This window comes from Falco peregrinus, chromosome 8 (assembly GCF_023634155.1).
Source record: "Falco peregrinus isolate bFalPer1 chromosome 8, bFalPer1.pri, whole genome shotgun sequence".
NCBI lineage: Eukaryota > Metazoa > Chordata > Aves > Falconiformes > Falconidae > Falco > Falco peregrinus.
The window spans coordinates 49304439-49320210 of record NC_073728.1 but is presented as its reverse complement, the minus strand read 5'-3'; the positions used below and the strand labels follow the sequence as shown (position 1 = coordinate 49320210).

Below are 15772 nucleotides of genomic sequence, written 5' to 3'. Positions count from 1 at the left end.
AAAAAAAAACTCATCAGAGCAGTATTGCGGAAATACTTCCTCATTTGGACAGAGTGGGTTACACTTTTTTGTGATACTGAGAAACTAATCTAGTTTGTCATTAATGAAACAGAACATATTGCAATGCAAATGAGTGGAGTTACATGACAAGTGGTCCCACAGTCCTCAGCACTTGCTATTGATTCTGCAGTCTTAATTATTCATGCTATGCAAATTGCATTTCTCATCTTGCTCTTTCTTGTCTACATATTTTTGATACAGGACTTGCCTGCAAACAGTCATCTTGTTCTTTCACTTGAGAGACGAGGATTGTTTCTGGCAAAGTTCTTAATGTTCCTTTGTTGAGTGAATACTGGCCGAGCCAGGCAAGGCTCGGCAGCTCTGTCAGAATGAGTTCATCTTGCTGTAACTTCAGATGAAGAAAGGGAAGAGTTTTTGCAGTATTATTTGATAAGAACAAAAGCTTTAAAATAGTTTTCAACTTTCTTTGTTTTCTACAGTGAAGCCCTTGTGGTACTTGCTTTCTGGTCAGTTGTTTGGAATAGACATATGGGACTTCGTTTATTCATCCAAAATATTATTTTGCATTTCAGGTATACTAAACCACTAACCTTTGCAGACTGCATTAGTGATGAATTACCATTAGGATGGGAAGAAGCTTATGACCCTCAGGTTGGAGTTTATTACATAGACCACAACACCAGTAAGTGACACATTATTGTATTTTTGCGGAGTGATTGTTTTGTGCCTGTGTTAAAATATACTGAACACAAAACCACAAAATCGCTAACAGTGTGTTTTAGGGTAGATGAGCTCTGCAGCTCATGAAATCAGATCCTGTCCTTCTCCATTGTACAAGTTACTTCTCTCTCTACAACAGGAATTTGAAACCTTTTGGTTTGCAGTCTTCAGATCATCAGTCATGTTCAAGCTAATGCTGTGGGACACACCTCTGCAAGATTTGGCTCTGCTGAGGAGTCTGACTAGGTGACGATGATCTGGAGTTTGTTCTTAGCCTGGAATGTGTCCTTGTGGCAAGACCATTGGAAACAGTGCAAAGGTCTTGTGTTAATTCTCCTGGCAGGGATAACACGAATGACTGCCTGAGCTCCCTTTGCTGCAGGGGTTTGCACTGCCTTTACTCAAGAGGAAGCTCTCGAGTAGGCTTGGGATATCCTGAGAGGTGTGCAAGTTGGAAAAGAGTTTAGTTCAGGCTATTAATGTTTTTATATTGTATCCTCAAACTAAGCCACCGCTTACTCTCTTTGTTAGATTGCTTGATAGACCAGAAGTGTTAGGCTTTATAAGCTCTTTCAAATTATAAGAAAATACAGAATTTGATATATCAATACAGACATTGTTAGGAAATGTGTATTGGGTTTTGCTAGAACAAATCCCCTTAAAGTGATGAAGAAAACAAATCAGTGACTATGGTTCTCTTTACAGAACAGTTCCAATTGCAGTCCAGAAGTTCACAGCAGAACCATTCCCAGGCCTTTCTGGAGGCGTTTGTAATTCATGCAACGAGAAGAACTTTTTAAAGGCAAAAGTGCCCTGAAGTTGTGGTGTGGTTTTTGGTTTTGTTTTTATTATTTGTTTTGAAATTTTCTTCAAGCCCTTCAACTGAGAACTTAAGCTGGTTTTTTTCCCTGCAAGTTACAAGATCTTTTTTGAAAATAAAAATGTTGAAATCTGTTCTGGGGGGGGGGGGGGGGGGGTGTTGGTGGTTTGGGGAGGGGGGTTTCCTTTCTTTTGGCTATCTTCATACCCTTCCCTTTTTCAGAAAAGCCACGTTTTCACTTGGCCTGAGGCTAAAACCTGGAAGGTGCAGTAACTTCTCTTGGGTATTAAAAAAGCAAAGTGAAAAAAAAACTATTCTTAAAAAGCAGACTGACTGCCTTCTGCAATAGAAGGATCAAATGTCTCCAGATGTGAAGGTGATACAAATATTTTTTTTTAGAGCTTATGTCATCCCAATATCACAGTATTTACATATCTTTAAATGGCTTTATCCTAATTTTTTTTTCTGTGAGGTGGGGGTTGTTGACTTTTCCTTTTACAGGAAGGTATAGCGGGGAAGAAAGGGTAGACAAGCCTACAGGGGCACGCAAAGGAGATCTGCAGGGGAGAGGACTAAACAAACTTTGTTTGAGAAGCTGCTAAATTGCAAGACACAAATTGGGGTCTCCATAGGTCTGTGACCATGTCTTGTGTCCATTTCACTTCCACAAGAAAGCACTCACGAGAGTTAACGAGGTTGCTTTTTAAAGACAGTCTGAATCTTAACGCTTTTTCCAGTCTCATTTGGGTCTTATGCCTGTGCTGACAGTTCTTACACCTTTTGTAAGTGCAGAGCTTAGAAGTCTTGCTAAGATTTCTTTTTAACTTCCTTCTGAATGATGTAATGTTTTCATGACTGTGCAGCCAGAAAGAAGAGCCTGTGCAAGCTCTCCAGAAGAGTCTTAAATACAGTTGGACTTCCCTTCCCTCCTCTGGTGTTTGGAGGTTTGCTATATCATGTGCTGGAATGGGAGATGTGCTTACCACGGTGTTCCACGCCAAGAGCAGCCCAGAGACAGGAGCATGCCACCTTCCAGTGACTCTGAAGGTTTTTGCTGTGTTAAGCAGCAGTGTTGGATTAAGAGGCTCCTGCCAATTCAGTTTTACCTGTACAGTGCTTCTGGGGAAGCTGTTTGTTCCCTGTCCCTTCCCAGTGAAACATCTCTGGGGCTTCGTGGTTTTTTCCTGTGATCAGTTCCCTCCTCTGGTTTACCAGGCAGTGACATGGACTGTGGCAGTAGCTGTAAGCCTCTGCAGCTGCTGTGCGAGCTGGCATTGTCCCCAAAAGAAACAATATTCAGCCCGTGTTCTGAAGCGAACATCAGGGTCACCTCTGACCACAAGAAAAACTTGACTCATGTAAAATGGGTGAATGTTTCCAAGAGTCTTTTCCTTGTCCCCTCAGAGCTTTCTTTCCAGTGTGAGACGTATTTTTATCTTCTCATTTGTCTTCCTTCCCTGCCCACACCGGAGGAAGCTGGGCGCTTGTTGTCACTGTGGCCCATCCTAGCCAAAACTGGGGCATTAACTTATTCCGCCGGCGTTTGCCTAAACAAGGATGGCTAGCTGTGGTCCTGGGGGACACAGATCAAGTACAGGAAGAATAACCTCATTCTGAAGCCTGCAGGGGGACATGGCAGCTTGTCAGACCTCCTGAGTGATTCAGCTAGCAGAAACTGCACTGTGTACATGGGACAAACCAAACATGATCGGAGTTGTACATTTGAGTTGCCCCCAGGATGAACGTGCGAAGATCTGGTGGCAGGTCTGAGCCCTGGGTGGTCTGAGGCAGTTACCCCTGGTCCGTGCCACTCAAAAGCACCACAGGCTTCAAGGGCGTGCAGAGAAGGCTTCAGACTATGCTGATACCCGCTTAAAAAGTTTCACTTCTATAGGATGCCAGAAACTGGAAGGCTTGACCTAGAATTTCAATTAAAAGGTTAAAAAGAAGAGAAACAAAATCATGACCCTATTTCTTATGCCAGCTCTAATCCAAATCATGATAAAGCAAACCATATCCACTTACCTTCAGCTAATCAAGAGGCTCATCTTTGTGGTTTATGTTAAAGTATCCTCTGGAGAGTGTCCAAAACCTTCTTCCTCTCCAAGGTCTCTTGCAGATTCCCTGTGCAGGAAGGGACTGTCCTCAGCGTGTGAAGGGGGTGGAAGCATGTTGGTTCTTGCTGCACACTTGAAGTATTTGAGACTAATTATCAGAAGCAAGCCCAAGGACAGACCTAAATTAAATCTAAAGCCAGGAGCCATTAAAAAAAGGGAGATGGAGCACACTTCTAACCTTGTCTCTGAGGCAAAATAAATACAATTAAATTAAACTGAGTACCCAGAATTTTCCTAATACAGTATTAATGCATAGCCCTGAGTGTCTCTCTCTGGGAGAACTTCTTTGGCATTTGATTTGCACAAAAAAAAATTATTTTCTTGCCAGATGCTGATGCAAGCACAGTAAGACTACATTCTTCAAACATGAAACAATCAGGTTTATTTATGACAAGCTCAACGTTAAATTAAAAATTCACAAGACAACAGAAGATGTAATAACCTGCATTTCTGTAGTCGTTTCATCTGACTTTGGATGTATTTTGCATTACTCAGTAGCTGGGGCAGATCAAGAGCCCTTGGCCAACGTTTTCTTAGATTGTTATTATGTGTTTGAAAATCAAAGCTGCAATCAAGGGAATACAGTTAGTGTGGTGATTACTGAAAAGGTTGAGGTGAATAGTTAGAAAAATGGGAACAAAACAGTTTCAGTACAAAAGTGTGTTGCCCGTCCTGCCAAGCCTTCACTTTGTCAAGTGGTTTATGTGCTTGGGGCAGCATCAGTGTTTCGCCACCTAACAGAGGTGCTCAGGATTGTAGATTTTTGTAGTCTTCCTCCTGGTTGCTTGTAATGGAGGGATCGCCCTACAGCAGCTTCTGCTGCCCTTCTTGCAACTACAGGAGGAGCGGGCTGCCCGTTTAAGGCACAACTGGAAATATCCAAGAGTGAAGAAGCCATAGGTACAGGTAGACTTATGACCCAGTGTCCTGAATTAGACATCGAGAGTTGTGGGTACTTTGCCCACATACTCATTGAGCTTGAAACCAGGTCCTGAGTCCTGGTTTCTGGCGCTTGGCATGCGCTCTGGTCCGGGGAGGCTGCGTGTGTGGGGATGTGGGGGCAGCTTTCTGGGAAACTCGTAGCAGGCTTTCACCTTCTGGTTCAACTGGGCAGTAAAAGGAGTTCCTCCTTCTGGGTGTGGATAATGGTTATCTGGAAAATGGAATTTGGGAGCAGGAACAGAGATATGAGTCTGGAGTTTTCAGACTTTACAGCTGATATGCTGCTGTGTCTTCCTGACTTTTTTTTGCTCCCTCTGAGGGAGACCATGGTGCTGTCTGGGAGGGCATCAGCACCTATAGTTGGCACAAACAGCTGCTGTTTCCCCGGGTTATTTTGGGGCAGTTTTGCAGGTCCAGGCTTAGCTTTAGTATTACAACAGCTGAAATGTTACTTCTTCTAGCAGGATCCATAAAGGACGTTTTGTTGAAATGCTTCTACAAACTATGTAAAATGTAATGTCATGTGTTCTTTCAGGTCTTGAAATACTGTTAAAATAAGTTATTGCTGGAGAATCCTTCTAATTTTCTCCTCAGCATGATCACAGATAGCTTGTGAAGATGATTGAGTGGCCATCCCTTGGGTAAAATCCTTTATTACTAGTTCTGCTCCTAGGATTATTATCAAACTGTTCTCTTCCCTACATTGTATGTGTTGCGGTGTTAGCCTTATGACTCACTTAAGAGCTGCTCATGCCTTCCACCATGGCAGCTTTTACTAAATATTTAAAGAGGCTCTTAAGATATGCAGATTAGATTCCTACTGATAGTTTCAAGCAGCTCTTTTTTATTAATTATTTATTATGCGGCAATAAGGCATCCTTATTCAAGCACAGTAGTTTAGACAGTTTAGAGCACTTAGTCGACTGAATATTGGAACCTGTTCCAAACAAGAGCATATAACAGCCTTGAAAGATAAATGAAAAATATTTTGGACACTTCTTCACAAAACCAAGACAATACTGACAATAAATTTGCCTAATTAGTACTAGGACTAGCTGCATGTCTGTGACCTTATGCCCTTTTCCTGACTAGAAACCTGAAAAGCAGTGTATTGGTTGTGTTGGGTAATGGAGATGGAAGTGGTGTAGCCGTTCATGACTGCATTGCCCATGTTACCGAAAAATACTTTTCTTTAACTCTGTAGCATATTTTTTCTTAAATTCTGCAGTGATTTACTGCTGTGCCTGCTTTGAGTGAAGGAAATGTTTACTCCCTTCTGAGATTCTGTTTATATAATGCAATTTGAGATGCTTTCATGAATACATTCTCTGATTTAATGGGTCTTTATTTTTACTTACCTGTGGAATCTGAGTGAGGTTTTCTTTCCCCTTTATAATAAAAGCCACTTGGCAGCCAAAGAGGGCAGGCAGAGTTGTGATTGCTTTCATGTTGTCAGATGCAGTATAATGTTGTCATGTGGCAATGATGTTTTCTGAAAATGTTTGGTTTTTATCAGTGAAATAGTAGAGGTATTTTATTAGCAGTGTTATAAAACAGTTGCAATAAAGATAAGTCTTAACAGTCGATGTCAGTATCTTAGGGCTTGTGTGGATGTTGTAAGAGGCAGAACCAGGATGGCTTCAGCAGCAGAGGATTTGAAGACCTGTACAATGATTTCATCATGAGTTGTTCTATACAGTGTTTCAGCATGGCAGAGCTCGTTGGGGTTTATTGTGGATCAGTGGTCACCTCCTAAGAAAAAAGGAGAATGTCCTTATTCCACTTCCTCTACGAGATGGGGCAAGGGGCTATTTTAAAATACTGACAGAAGTGGTGGATCTTCTCCAGGGAGCAGTGCAAACCTGCATTCCATTCATCTTGCCTCCTCTTTTCTCTCTTCAGAAACTACACAGATAGAAGACCCTCGTGTGCAATGGCGGCGGGAGCAGGAGCACATGCTGAAAGACTACCTTGTCCTGGCCCAGGAGGCGATTGCTGCGCAGAAGGAGATCTATCAAGTGAAACAGCAGAGGCTTGAATTGGCCCAGCAAGAATATCGGCAGCTGCATGATGTTTGGGAGCACAAACTGGGCTCTCAGACCAGCTGTGAGTAGTTGGTGAACTCTTACCCAGTGACTTTCTCAGTCGTGAACCCGCTAGGACAGTACACTGCTTGAAGCTGGTCCTGTGATAGAGCACTGGGGTGTGTTACACCATGTCACTCTCCACATTTGCTCAGTTTGTCTTAAAAGCAATAGCTGCCTAGCACGTATTTGGTAAAGGTTAATTGTTATGAAACACTATGGCGGTTGGCTCAGTCACTAGAGTCAGCGTGCAGGTTTTCGGCATGGGCTTCAATATGTGTGAAAAAATGTAGTGGTTGGCTTAATGCAAAAAAATGAAGTTATATGGTGTTTTCCTTGATTCCCTTGTCCAAAGTATATAAACAAGGCAAGAAGGATCATCTCGGATAGCATTTCCAGGCCCTTCTGGAGCTTACCATCCCAGGTAGCTGAGTGACTGTCCTGTGGAGCTAAGGATCTGTATTTTATGCTACGTAAAAGCTAACATTGGTGGATTATCAATTAAACAAATCATTGTCTTGTACTCCATATTCTTTGTCACACAGGAAACATCAGTACTTATTGCTTCAAGAGCTGGTGCAGAAATGTTTATAGATGGCCAGATTTCCTCTTTACTGTCCAGAGGAGAATTTATTTCTTGCAAGTCTTCCAGAACTTTTTTTATAATCCTTAGTATTGCAGACTTTTTATGTTCTTGCTGGCCACATCAGTGGACTGACATCCCCCTGCTTTGCTCTTGCTGAGTTATGTCTTGTGGTGGTGAATTTCACCGGCTAATCCTGTGCCTGATGTTAAAACGTTTGTAAATAGTTTTCTGTCAACTGAAGGATTCTTAATTTGACTAGGGTCCCATCCATCATCTCTGAAGTACAGGTTTTGGCCTTTTCTTAAGAGCACTCTACCTAAGTACTGGTATAGCAGAGCAGTACACTAAAACTACTGTGAACGTGAATTACGTTGGCGTGATGTGTTCTGTCTTTAAAAATACAACCAAACACAAAGAACTAGAAATACTTTCCCATGTTTTATAGGGCATAAACTGATGGCTGTGAGGATCAAAATATCTCCCTTGCCTACAGCTGCTTCTAACAGCATTGCACATTGGGGAGCTTCTGTACCTTCTGAAGCAGAAGGGTTTTAACCACTGCTTAGAAGAGAATTCTGCTCTTAATGGGACATTGATTTAATCTGGAGTGACACATTGTATGATTGGTCATGTCTTCAAGGCTGTGAGAAGGGCTTGCATTGCATTTTGCAGTTTCTTCTCATTCTTTGCTTTTCTTTGTTTCTAAACATTCAGTGGGTTGTTTACTCAATGAGAAAGTCTAAAAAAAAAAATAAAGCAAACCTTTATGCAATGTCTGTCCCTTCGGTTCTGTAAATGCCTTTGGAAATGCAGGAAGCCACACTACTGAATGGAGTGAATGTGTCTGGGAGTTTGAGTTAAGTGCGTTAACTTGGAACAAATCCAGACTTTGGAGATCCAGGACATGCTCTGGCCTCTTTGGTATAGACTTTTCGTGGAGTACTTGACTGCCCTATTGCCTTTCCCTGCCTTTGAGGGCTGAGAAGAGATCTGAAAAATGGGTAAAAGGCCTACAGCAGCAATGCGTGGAGGTCTGGGTGTGCAGGAGTGATGGGAGGTCTTGATTTGTGGTGGGGCTGGTGCAAGAGCAGGGAGGAAGGTAGTGCTGCTGAACTGGGTATTGTATTTGTTCTAGTGCTCTCTGGCTCATCGTCAAGTTCCAAGTATGACCCGGAGATCCTCAAAGCAGAGATTGCTACTGCAAAATCCAGGGTAAGTAGTATGAACAGACCTTTGCTTGCCACGAGTAATCTTCAGATATTTCCAAACCTCATGGCAAATACTAAAAAGAGATGCCAAAGCAGTTGAAAGAGCTAATGTTGCCGTTCTTAATCTAGGAGATAATTTATCAGAATTCTGAAATGTTGCCGTCCTAGGAGTTTGAAACGCTTTTTTTTCCCTTAGACTTTAGACTTCCTTGGAAGCTGGCAGTACATACTGCTGTACCGATACGCTGTGGGGTGTTTAGCTGCATGCTGGCTCCTCGGTGTGCTGCAGTGCTGGAGAGCTGCGAGTTCTCTCCAGAGACTGGCAGCTGTTTTGTCCTGTGCGGGTTGTTAGCAGCGGCAGTGTGCGCTCTCATGCAGAGCTCAGTTTGGGAAGAAGAAAGGACTAAAGTAAAGTAGGTCAGTCTGGCCTCTGTGGAGGAATATAAAACAGCAAGCTGTAGGGTCAGTGGATTTACAGTATGTATTATCATCCTGCTGTGTTACTCATGCAGTGGGGCCTTTTAGTTTGGTATGTCGGAGGATGGCTTCTGTCACTGCAGTGTAACTCCTGTCCTGATGCTTAATGTTTTCTTTAATGACTGGGAAAGTTTTAAACATTTCTGAGTAAAATTGACTTGTGTTTCATTTCTGTCTCTCTTGATTTTTTTCTCGGCTTTTCTGCTTAGGAGGTTGGAACTTCCCTTAAGCCCCTTATAAAGTGTTGTAATATTTGGGTACTGAGTAAAGACCTAGCTAGTGATAATATCCTGGTGAGGATGCCATCAGGACTGTTAGCTGCTGTTGAGATGAACTGATATTCTGGTAACTTTGTTTAGAGTACTGTCTGCAATACTACGTTTTGAATTGAAGGGTAGAGCTGTACCTAAATATTTACATAAAATGCCATTCTAAAAATGTACATCTTGCTGCAGGTTAATAAACTGAAGAGAGAAGTAGCTCACATGAAGCAAGAGCTCCAGTACAAAGAGCATGGATTTCAAACACTGAAGAAGTAAGTTTGTTCTCGAGATACTATTTTGAGTGTAGAATATCTCTGGCTTGTAATACATCCCCCTCTATATTTATAAATAGCTGCCTGAATAACAGAAGCTGAAATATGTTGCTGCTGGTATCTTTAGGCATATGCAACTGAAAGCAATACACAGCCATGGGGGCAGATTTCTCAAATCGGTGCCTGTGTGTGATTGACCGCATCAGAACTGACTTCATGGCAAAAAGATTTTGAACCAGGATCTTGTCAGTTAGATGGTACTCTGTTTTCCTCAGTATTGCTCAATACAGATGACGCAGTACAGCCTGTTGTCTTACTTGTAAGAGCCATTGTTTTAGGGCACTGAGGAAAAATTTGGGGTGGAGTGGAAGGGGATGAAAAGTTTCAGGTACTTACCTTTGTGTGACTAGACATCTGGCATTTTAAATAGTGTCACTGGTTAATATCTTATTTATTATAAATAGCAACTGTGGTAGAATTCCTTTGAGAAGAGGGAAGGATGAAGTGGCTTGTAATTAGGTTGTGCAAGTAAATACATCTGTGCATGTGAGGTCTGCGGCTGGTTTTCAAAATAATGACTGAAAATAAGGTACTTCTCATAGATGGCTAAGTTTATCCTCTCTAGGTTAGAAACAAGGTAACTAGCAGCAATCTGCCCAGATGTACTGTTTTGAGGGGGTTTTGTACATCTTTGCCCTCCATAAGGAGTCAATGAGATGATATGGCTAAAGTCAGAGTTCTGAAGCTTAATGTACTTCCGAGTGGATTAACTTCTGTGGTGGCGTGGTGTTCTTTGTTGTGCTTCGGAGTGTGTTTTTCTTAAAATGTCAAGGTGCATGCATCTAGGATGATTAAATCAGCTGGACTTAATAAAGTGTTAGCTTTCCGTATTATTTTTTTTTATTTCTGTGCAGAATTGACATGAAAATGTCTGATACTCAAGGTGGCTACAAACTTGATGAGGCACAAGCCATTTTAAGTGAGATGAAAGCTCTCAAGAAGGCCATCACATCAGGGGAGAAGGAAAAACAAGACCTCATTCAGGTATTGAAACAGGATGACTTTATAGCATTTTGTGTTGCCATTGCTATCAGATTGAATTTCTGAGAAGTGATTTAAGTATTTTCTATTTCAAGATACGTAATCCAGAGTTTTATTCATATAAATGAATTCTGTATTGTGGTTGGACTACAGCCTTTTTGTTCTTCAGATCCTGCAAATAAGAAGTATAAAATGCAGCAACTAACAGTAGTAAGCAGTCGCTTAGAGTTGAGTGTTTGTCTCAGGGTTTATTGGTCAAGAGTGAACCAGTGTGACTGTACTGCTGTCAGAGCAGACCTGGAGAAGCCATGAAAACACTGTGGCCCATTTCATCTGCCATCTCTGGCAGAGAGTCTGCCTGTCTAGGCGAGATGGTGTGCTAATGCCTGTGGGCTGCTTTGTGCTGTGGGAGGTGCAGTCCAGCCGTGCCTGATCTCATGCCTGCAGAGTCTGAGTGCACACAGTAAACATGGTCAGATCTTAATCATGTAGTTGGGGCTAAAGCTACTGCTCAGGTACTTTGAGCAGAAGTGAGCTCACCTCACGACTTTTTATGGTTTTAGAGCTTAGCCAGGTTAAAAGACAGCTTTGTGAATGACAGAGGTTCCCAGTCAGACCTGTGGACCAGCAGCGTGTCTGTGGAAAGCTCCAGCCCCTTGTTACCCCGGCAGTACCTGGACGTCAGCTCCCAGACGGATGTTTCAGGAAATGTGAGTAATACGTGAGAAACCCAGTGCATGTGGAGACGTTCCTCTGAACTACATGTAGTACTGCCTTAGTAAGAGTTTCCAAGAATGGGCAGGTATTTATGAGATGATTCCTTTTCCTCATGTAAACTTCAGCATGACCTTCATTTTTCTGTGCAATGTTAATGTATCTCTAAAGGCAACCTAACCTGCTGATTCCCCACGCTAGCTCTATTAGAACAACCCAGGTGGGACTAAAAGGGAAGGAAGTCTTATTTTGCCTGTAGGTGTAGCTTCTTCTGATACAAATACTCCCTTAGCTCTTTATAGCAGTGATATGCTACTAGGCAAGAAACATTCAGCAGCTATGTGTGGGCTAAGCGGTAATGAGGACTCTTCCCTTAAGAGTGCGTTTGGCTCTTAGCGTGTTATGAGTGAGAATGATAGCGTATGTGCCATATTTTGATGCCATCAAACGTGTCGTACTCATACACCTTCAGTCCCACATGTGCGACAAGATCGCAACTGTCAGGATGGTGTAAGCCTCAGCAAGGACTTAACCAGCACCGTGGGTACATCATATGTCTCAGGACATCACAGAAGACTCTCCTGTGAACCTTGACTTAAACATTTGCAGCCACTTAAAGACAGCGCCGCACATGTGACTGAAGATCTGCAGGTTTGGGCATCATGGGATGTCCCTTATCTTTAAGACTCTACGACCAAAGCAAGATGCCATCCAAAACAAAATGCAATACAACACTTAAAGGTTGCAAACAGCATTGAAGAAGAAAGATGACAAAGCTATTTATGTGTGCATGAAAATAGAAGCCTGAGACAGATGTGGTAGATTTTTGTTTTTAACTAGGCCAGAAAGAGCCTCGTAATCTTAGAGGTTTTTAAGTATTTGAAGAAATCATGAAAAAATCAATCAAAGTCAGTATTTTCTGATTCTGTCATTGGTTTAACTAATAAATGAGTTTGACGAGAGCAAGTGTAACTTGTAACATCATCAATTTTAACAGGGCAGATCAAAAGAGGAGTGGTTACTAAGTTGCTGATGTTATATTTTGTGTCTCAGTTCATTACCAGCAGCAATAACCAGTTGGCTGAGAAAGTGAGATTACGCCTTCAATACGAAGAAGCAAAGAGAAGGTAATTCTTTGGACTGTTACACCTTTTCGCTGTCACACAGCTTATTCTGAAGATAGGTTTCACTAGAAAAGGTGCCACTCAGATTGAAACCCAGCATTACTGCTAAATAAACATGGTAATTTTTGAGCCAGTGAGGCAATAGGCTGTCTGGGCCAACGTTATCATTCAAGAAATAAATAACCATCCTAGAAATTACTAAGGAGTGATTAATACACAAAGAATTCAGTCTGGCCACACCTGTGGGGACATAAGTGGTTTTGCTACCTGTTGCCAGTGCTTCCCCATTCCTCGTAAGGAGACTGTACTGCAAGGCATCTCCTTACCTTATTCAAAATGAAATGAATGTTTGCATGGCTTTAAGTCTGATAAGGAGAAATGTATAGTGTGTTAACACCTATCAAAATATGGTCAATGTCTACAGTTCTTATTACAAAGCTTATCTGCTTATCTGTAAGAATGTAAGTTCTCACCTTTGCCTTCTGATCTGAGATGAATGAAGAATAGATTATAAAAGTTGTATCTTCTTAACAGGCCAATTTAAGCAAAAACTTTCTGGGATTTTCTTCTTTTAATAGATTATAGCTAACTCAGCTCAGTTATGAGAAAGCACCAAGCATTTTTATTTAGACTTTGGCAGGCCTAGTCCTTGTTCAGTGATGTACCACTGATCACCGGTGGTGACTTCAGCTTTAACTGCTCTAAACGGACTTTGCAATTCCAGAATAACAAACTGCAGATGCGTGGTGCAATCTGTACTTGGGATATATGCAAAGAGAAGGAATTTTCTCCAGTCTCTAGTTAGATATAAGAGCTTTAAGGCTGAGGTTACTCATAATGATCTTGTTTTAGTGTAATGGCATGGTCAATAGGCCGTGTTTCTCAGTGGCATAAAATTTGATCTGTATCAGAGGCAGTGTCAAAAGATTGCATGTGCCCAGCTGCTTTTGACATGAACTTACACTTTTCTTCCTAGGTGAAGCAATTTTATTACAACGGTCTAATGTGTCAGACTGCCTTGACGTTCAAATCATTCTGTGACTTTTAAAAACAACATTAAAATTATTAATCCTCCAGATGCAATGGTTAATTTTTCAGTGTTAAAATTGCTTTTTACTTTTAAGCTTAGCTGAAGACTGCAATTTAATTTACACTTGACTTTGCGTCTTCAGATTGAAATGGAGCACTTTTACTTTAGCCTGTATCTTTTCCAAGGAGGGGTGAGTGAATAATGACAAACCTGAGAAGATAATGAGTATGCTCTTTAAAAAGAGACGGAACTTTATAAATGCAGCACAGTAGTTCATTTAAAGTAATGAAGGGCATACAACACAATCTTGCAGTTAAAGGTTTGATACCTCATATCTGTCTTAAGTTGTCTAGTTTAAAAAACATTATTATGAGGAAAGATGGGTCTGAATGGGCATGAATAATTGATAAAATGAAAAGATCTCCAGCGATCAGAGCACTGTGGGTTTGGCATGGTCTTTGGTAGGAGCTGCAGAAACAAATACCTTGACTGGTTTTAAGCTGGAACAATACTATGGATATAGTGACTCACAAGGAACCTTCTGCTCCTATGAAAATTACTCCTTGTGATGTTAGAAGTGTTTCCTGTCCCTACAGCAGCATATTTACATGCTCCAAAACCACAATAAAAAGAGTATTTTGCCCATGCACGTATTATGAAGGGAGCCAAATGGTGGAAATGCATCTGTCTTACTAGCTCTGCATTATCTGGAAAGGTAAAACTTAAGTCTTGAAATCAAGGTGATCCCATATTAATTAGGTTAGAACTATTAGATTTATAAGGGGTTGATGATTTTGCAAGCGGACTGTAGCAGACACTGTCCACACTGTTGTAGACCAGGCTGAAGGCATAGCTGTAGGTGAGTATCTTGCTGAACTTCACCACACCAGAACTGTCAGGGTGCAATTCTGCATGTTCCCTTACCCACCACCAAGTCTTTTCCTTTCATGGCGCGGTGAGACAACAAGAACTCTAGAGCAGATAATGTTAAACCTGCAAAAAAGAGCAAAGAGCAGCTGCAGTGACAAACCTTTAGCTTAATTGGATTGGAAACTGATAACAGGTATCATGTCAAGCGAGATGTCAGTGCCACATCTCAACAAGGAGATTAGCTACTGCAGCGTATATGTAATCAGAGATGCAACTAAATTATGCCGTACAATTCCAGACATAGAATTCCAGACCAAGTTGCTTAGCACTTGCTTTCTGTGCACTGTTTTAGTTCCTTCAAGAGTTAAATTTTCAGCTTGGGTTTTGTGCGACTGGTGGTAACTCTGGGATTTTAAAAGTATGTTTTATAATCTCCAAAACCAGAATATTTTAATGTCACTTTTAGCAGCATTGCAGCAACAGTAGGTATTTGACTGGTCAGTTTTTAGACCACACCTCCCACTGGATATCTTTTGGGGTTTTACCTCATGAAGAGAGGAGGCTGATCTGATCTAGGATTGCTAATTACTGGTTGTGGATACACACCTTAATGTATGCTTCTGTTCACAGCACTTGCATCGCCACAATCTACCAAGAAACTAAATATTTTACATGTTATACCTATGTTACAGATAAGTACCAGCTTTCCCCAGTTAAAAAAAAAACAAACAAAAAACCACCAACACAAAACCACAATCAAACAAAAAACCGAAAAAACCCTTGATATGACAATGAAAAAACCATCTCACTACCTTTTCTAGGTAAAAAGAAGACAGTTAAATAAAGCTTGAGCTTCCTGTTCAGTCTTGCAGGCTGGTGGCCGTTCAGACTGACGGTATGGCCTGAGCCCAGTGTTGCTGGGTTCCTTGCAGTGCAAACCCAGCACGGCTCGACAGGGACGGAGTTCAGACTTGGTCAGCAGGCTGAAGGGCTGGAGTTTTCAGCCAAACATCAGACAGTCTGCAAAGCATTTCTTTTGTAACGATGCTGCTTTATTGGAAAAACAGAATGCGTAAACCTCCTTTTAACTGAGAAGGGGAAAAGAATGATCATTTGCAAGGGGTAAAACTTAGGTTAGTTTAACAAAACCTTTAGACTCGGAAATGCATAGAGAACAAATTCCAGTGGAAAACCCATATCCATGTAAATGTATGCCAAAAGTGATCAGATTAATGCCAACCAATCCTCTTAAACTCATATCCCTTCAAAATGCACAGAGGAATTCTTGGATTATGAATTAATGCCACTGTTAATTCTTCATTGGAGCACAGCATTGCACTTAATCAGGCACTCAAAACAACTCCTACTAAGACAACCTAAAAATAGTTGAGCTGAATACTGTCGGTTACGGAACTTTAATTAGAGTAAGCAACCTGCTGTGGGAAATGGGTTTACAGAAAGTGAGGCTTCTCTTCGGAAAGGT

The 15772-nt window shown here is 41.5% G+C and overlaps 1 protein-coding gene across 2 annotated transcripts in view; it reads left to right on the top strand.

Moving 5' to 3' along the window:
- The window catches only part of WWC1 (WW and C2 domain containing 1), a 73923-nt gene that overhangs the window by 34384 nt on the left and 23767 nt on the right, over positions 1 to 15772 (top strand). The window contains exons 2-8 of one of the 2 annotated variants that reach the window (XM_055812123.1): positions 594 to 703; positions 6523 to 6726; positions 8426 to 8502; positions 9431 to 9510; positions 10425 to 10554; positions 11115 to 11261; positions 12319 to 12392. In XM_055812123.1, coding sequence (XP_055668098.1) covers positions 594 to 703; positions 6523 to 6726; positions 8426 to 8502; positions 9431 to 9510; positions 10425 to 10554; positions 11115 to 11261; positions 12319 to 12392 — 822 coding nt within the window. The remainder of the gene's footprint in view (positions 1 to 593; positions 704 to 6522; positions 6727 to 8425; positions 8503 to 9430; positions 9511 to 10424; positions 10555 to 11114; positions 11262 to 12318; positions 12393 to 15772) is intronic. The other variant, XM_055812124.1, reaches the window with a different exon arrangement.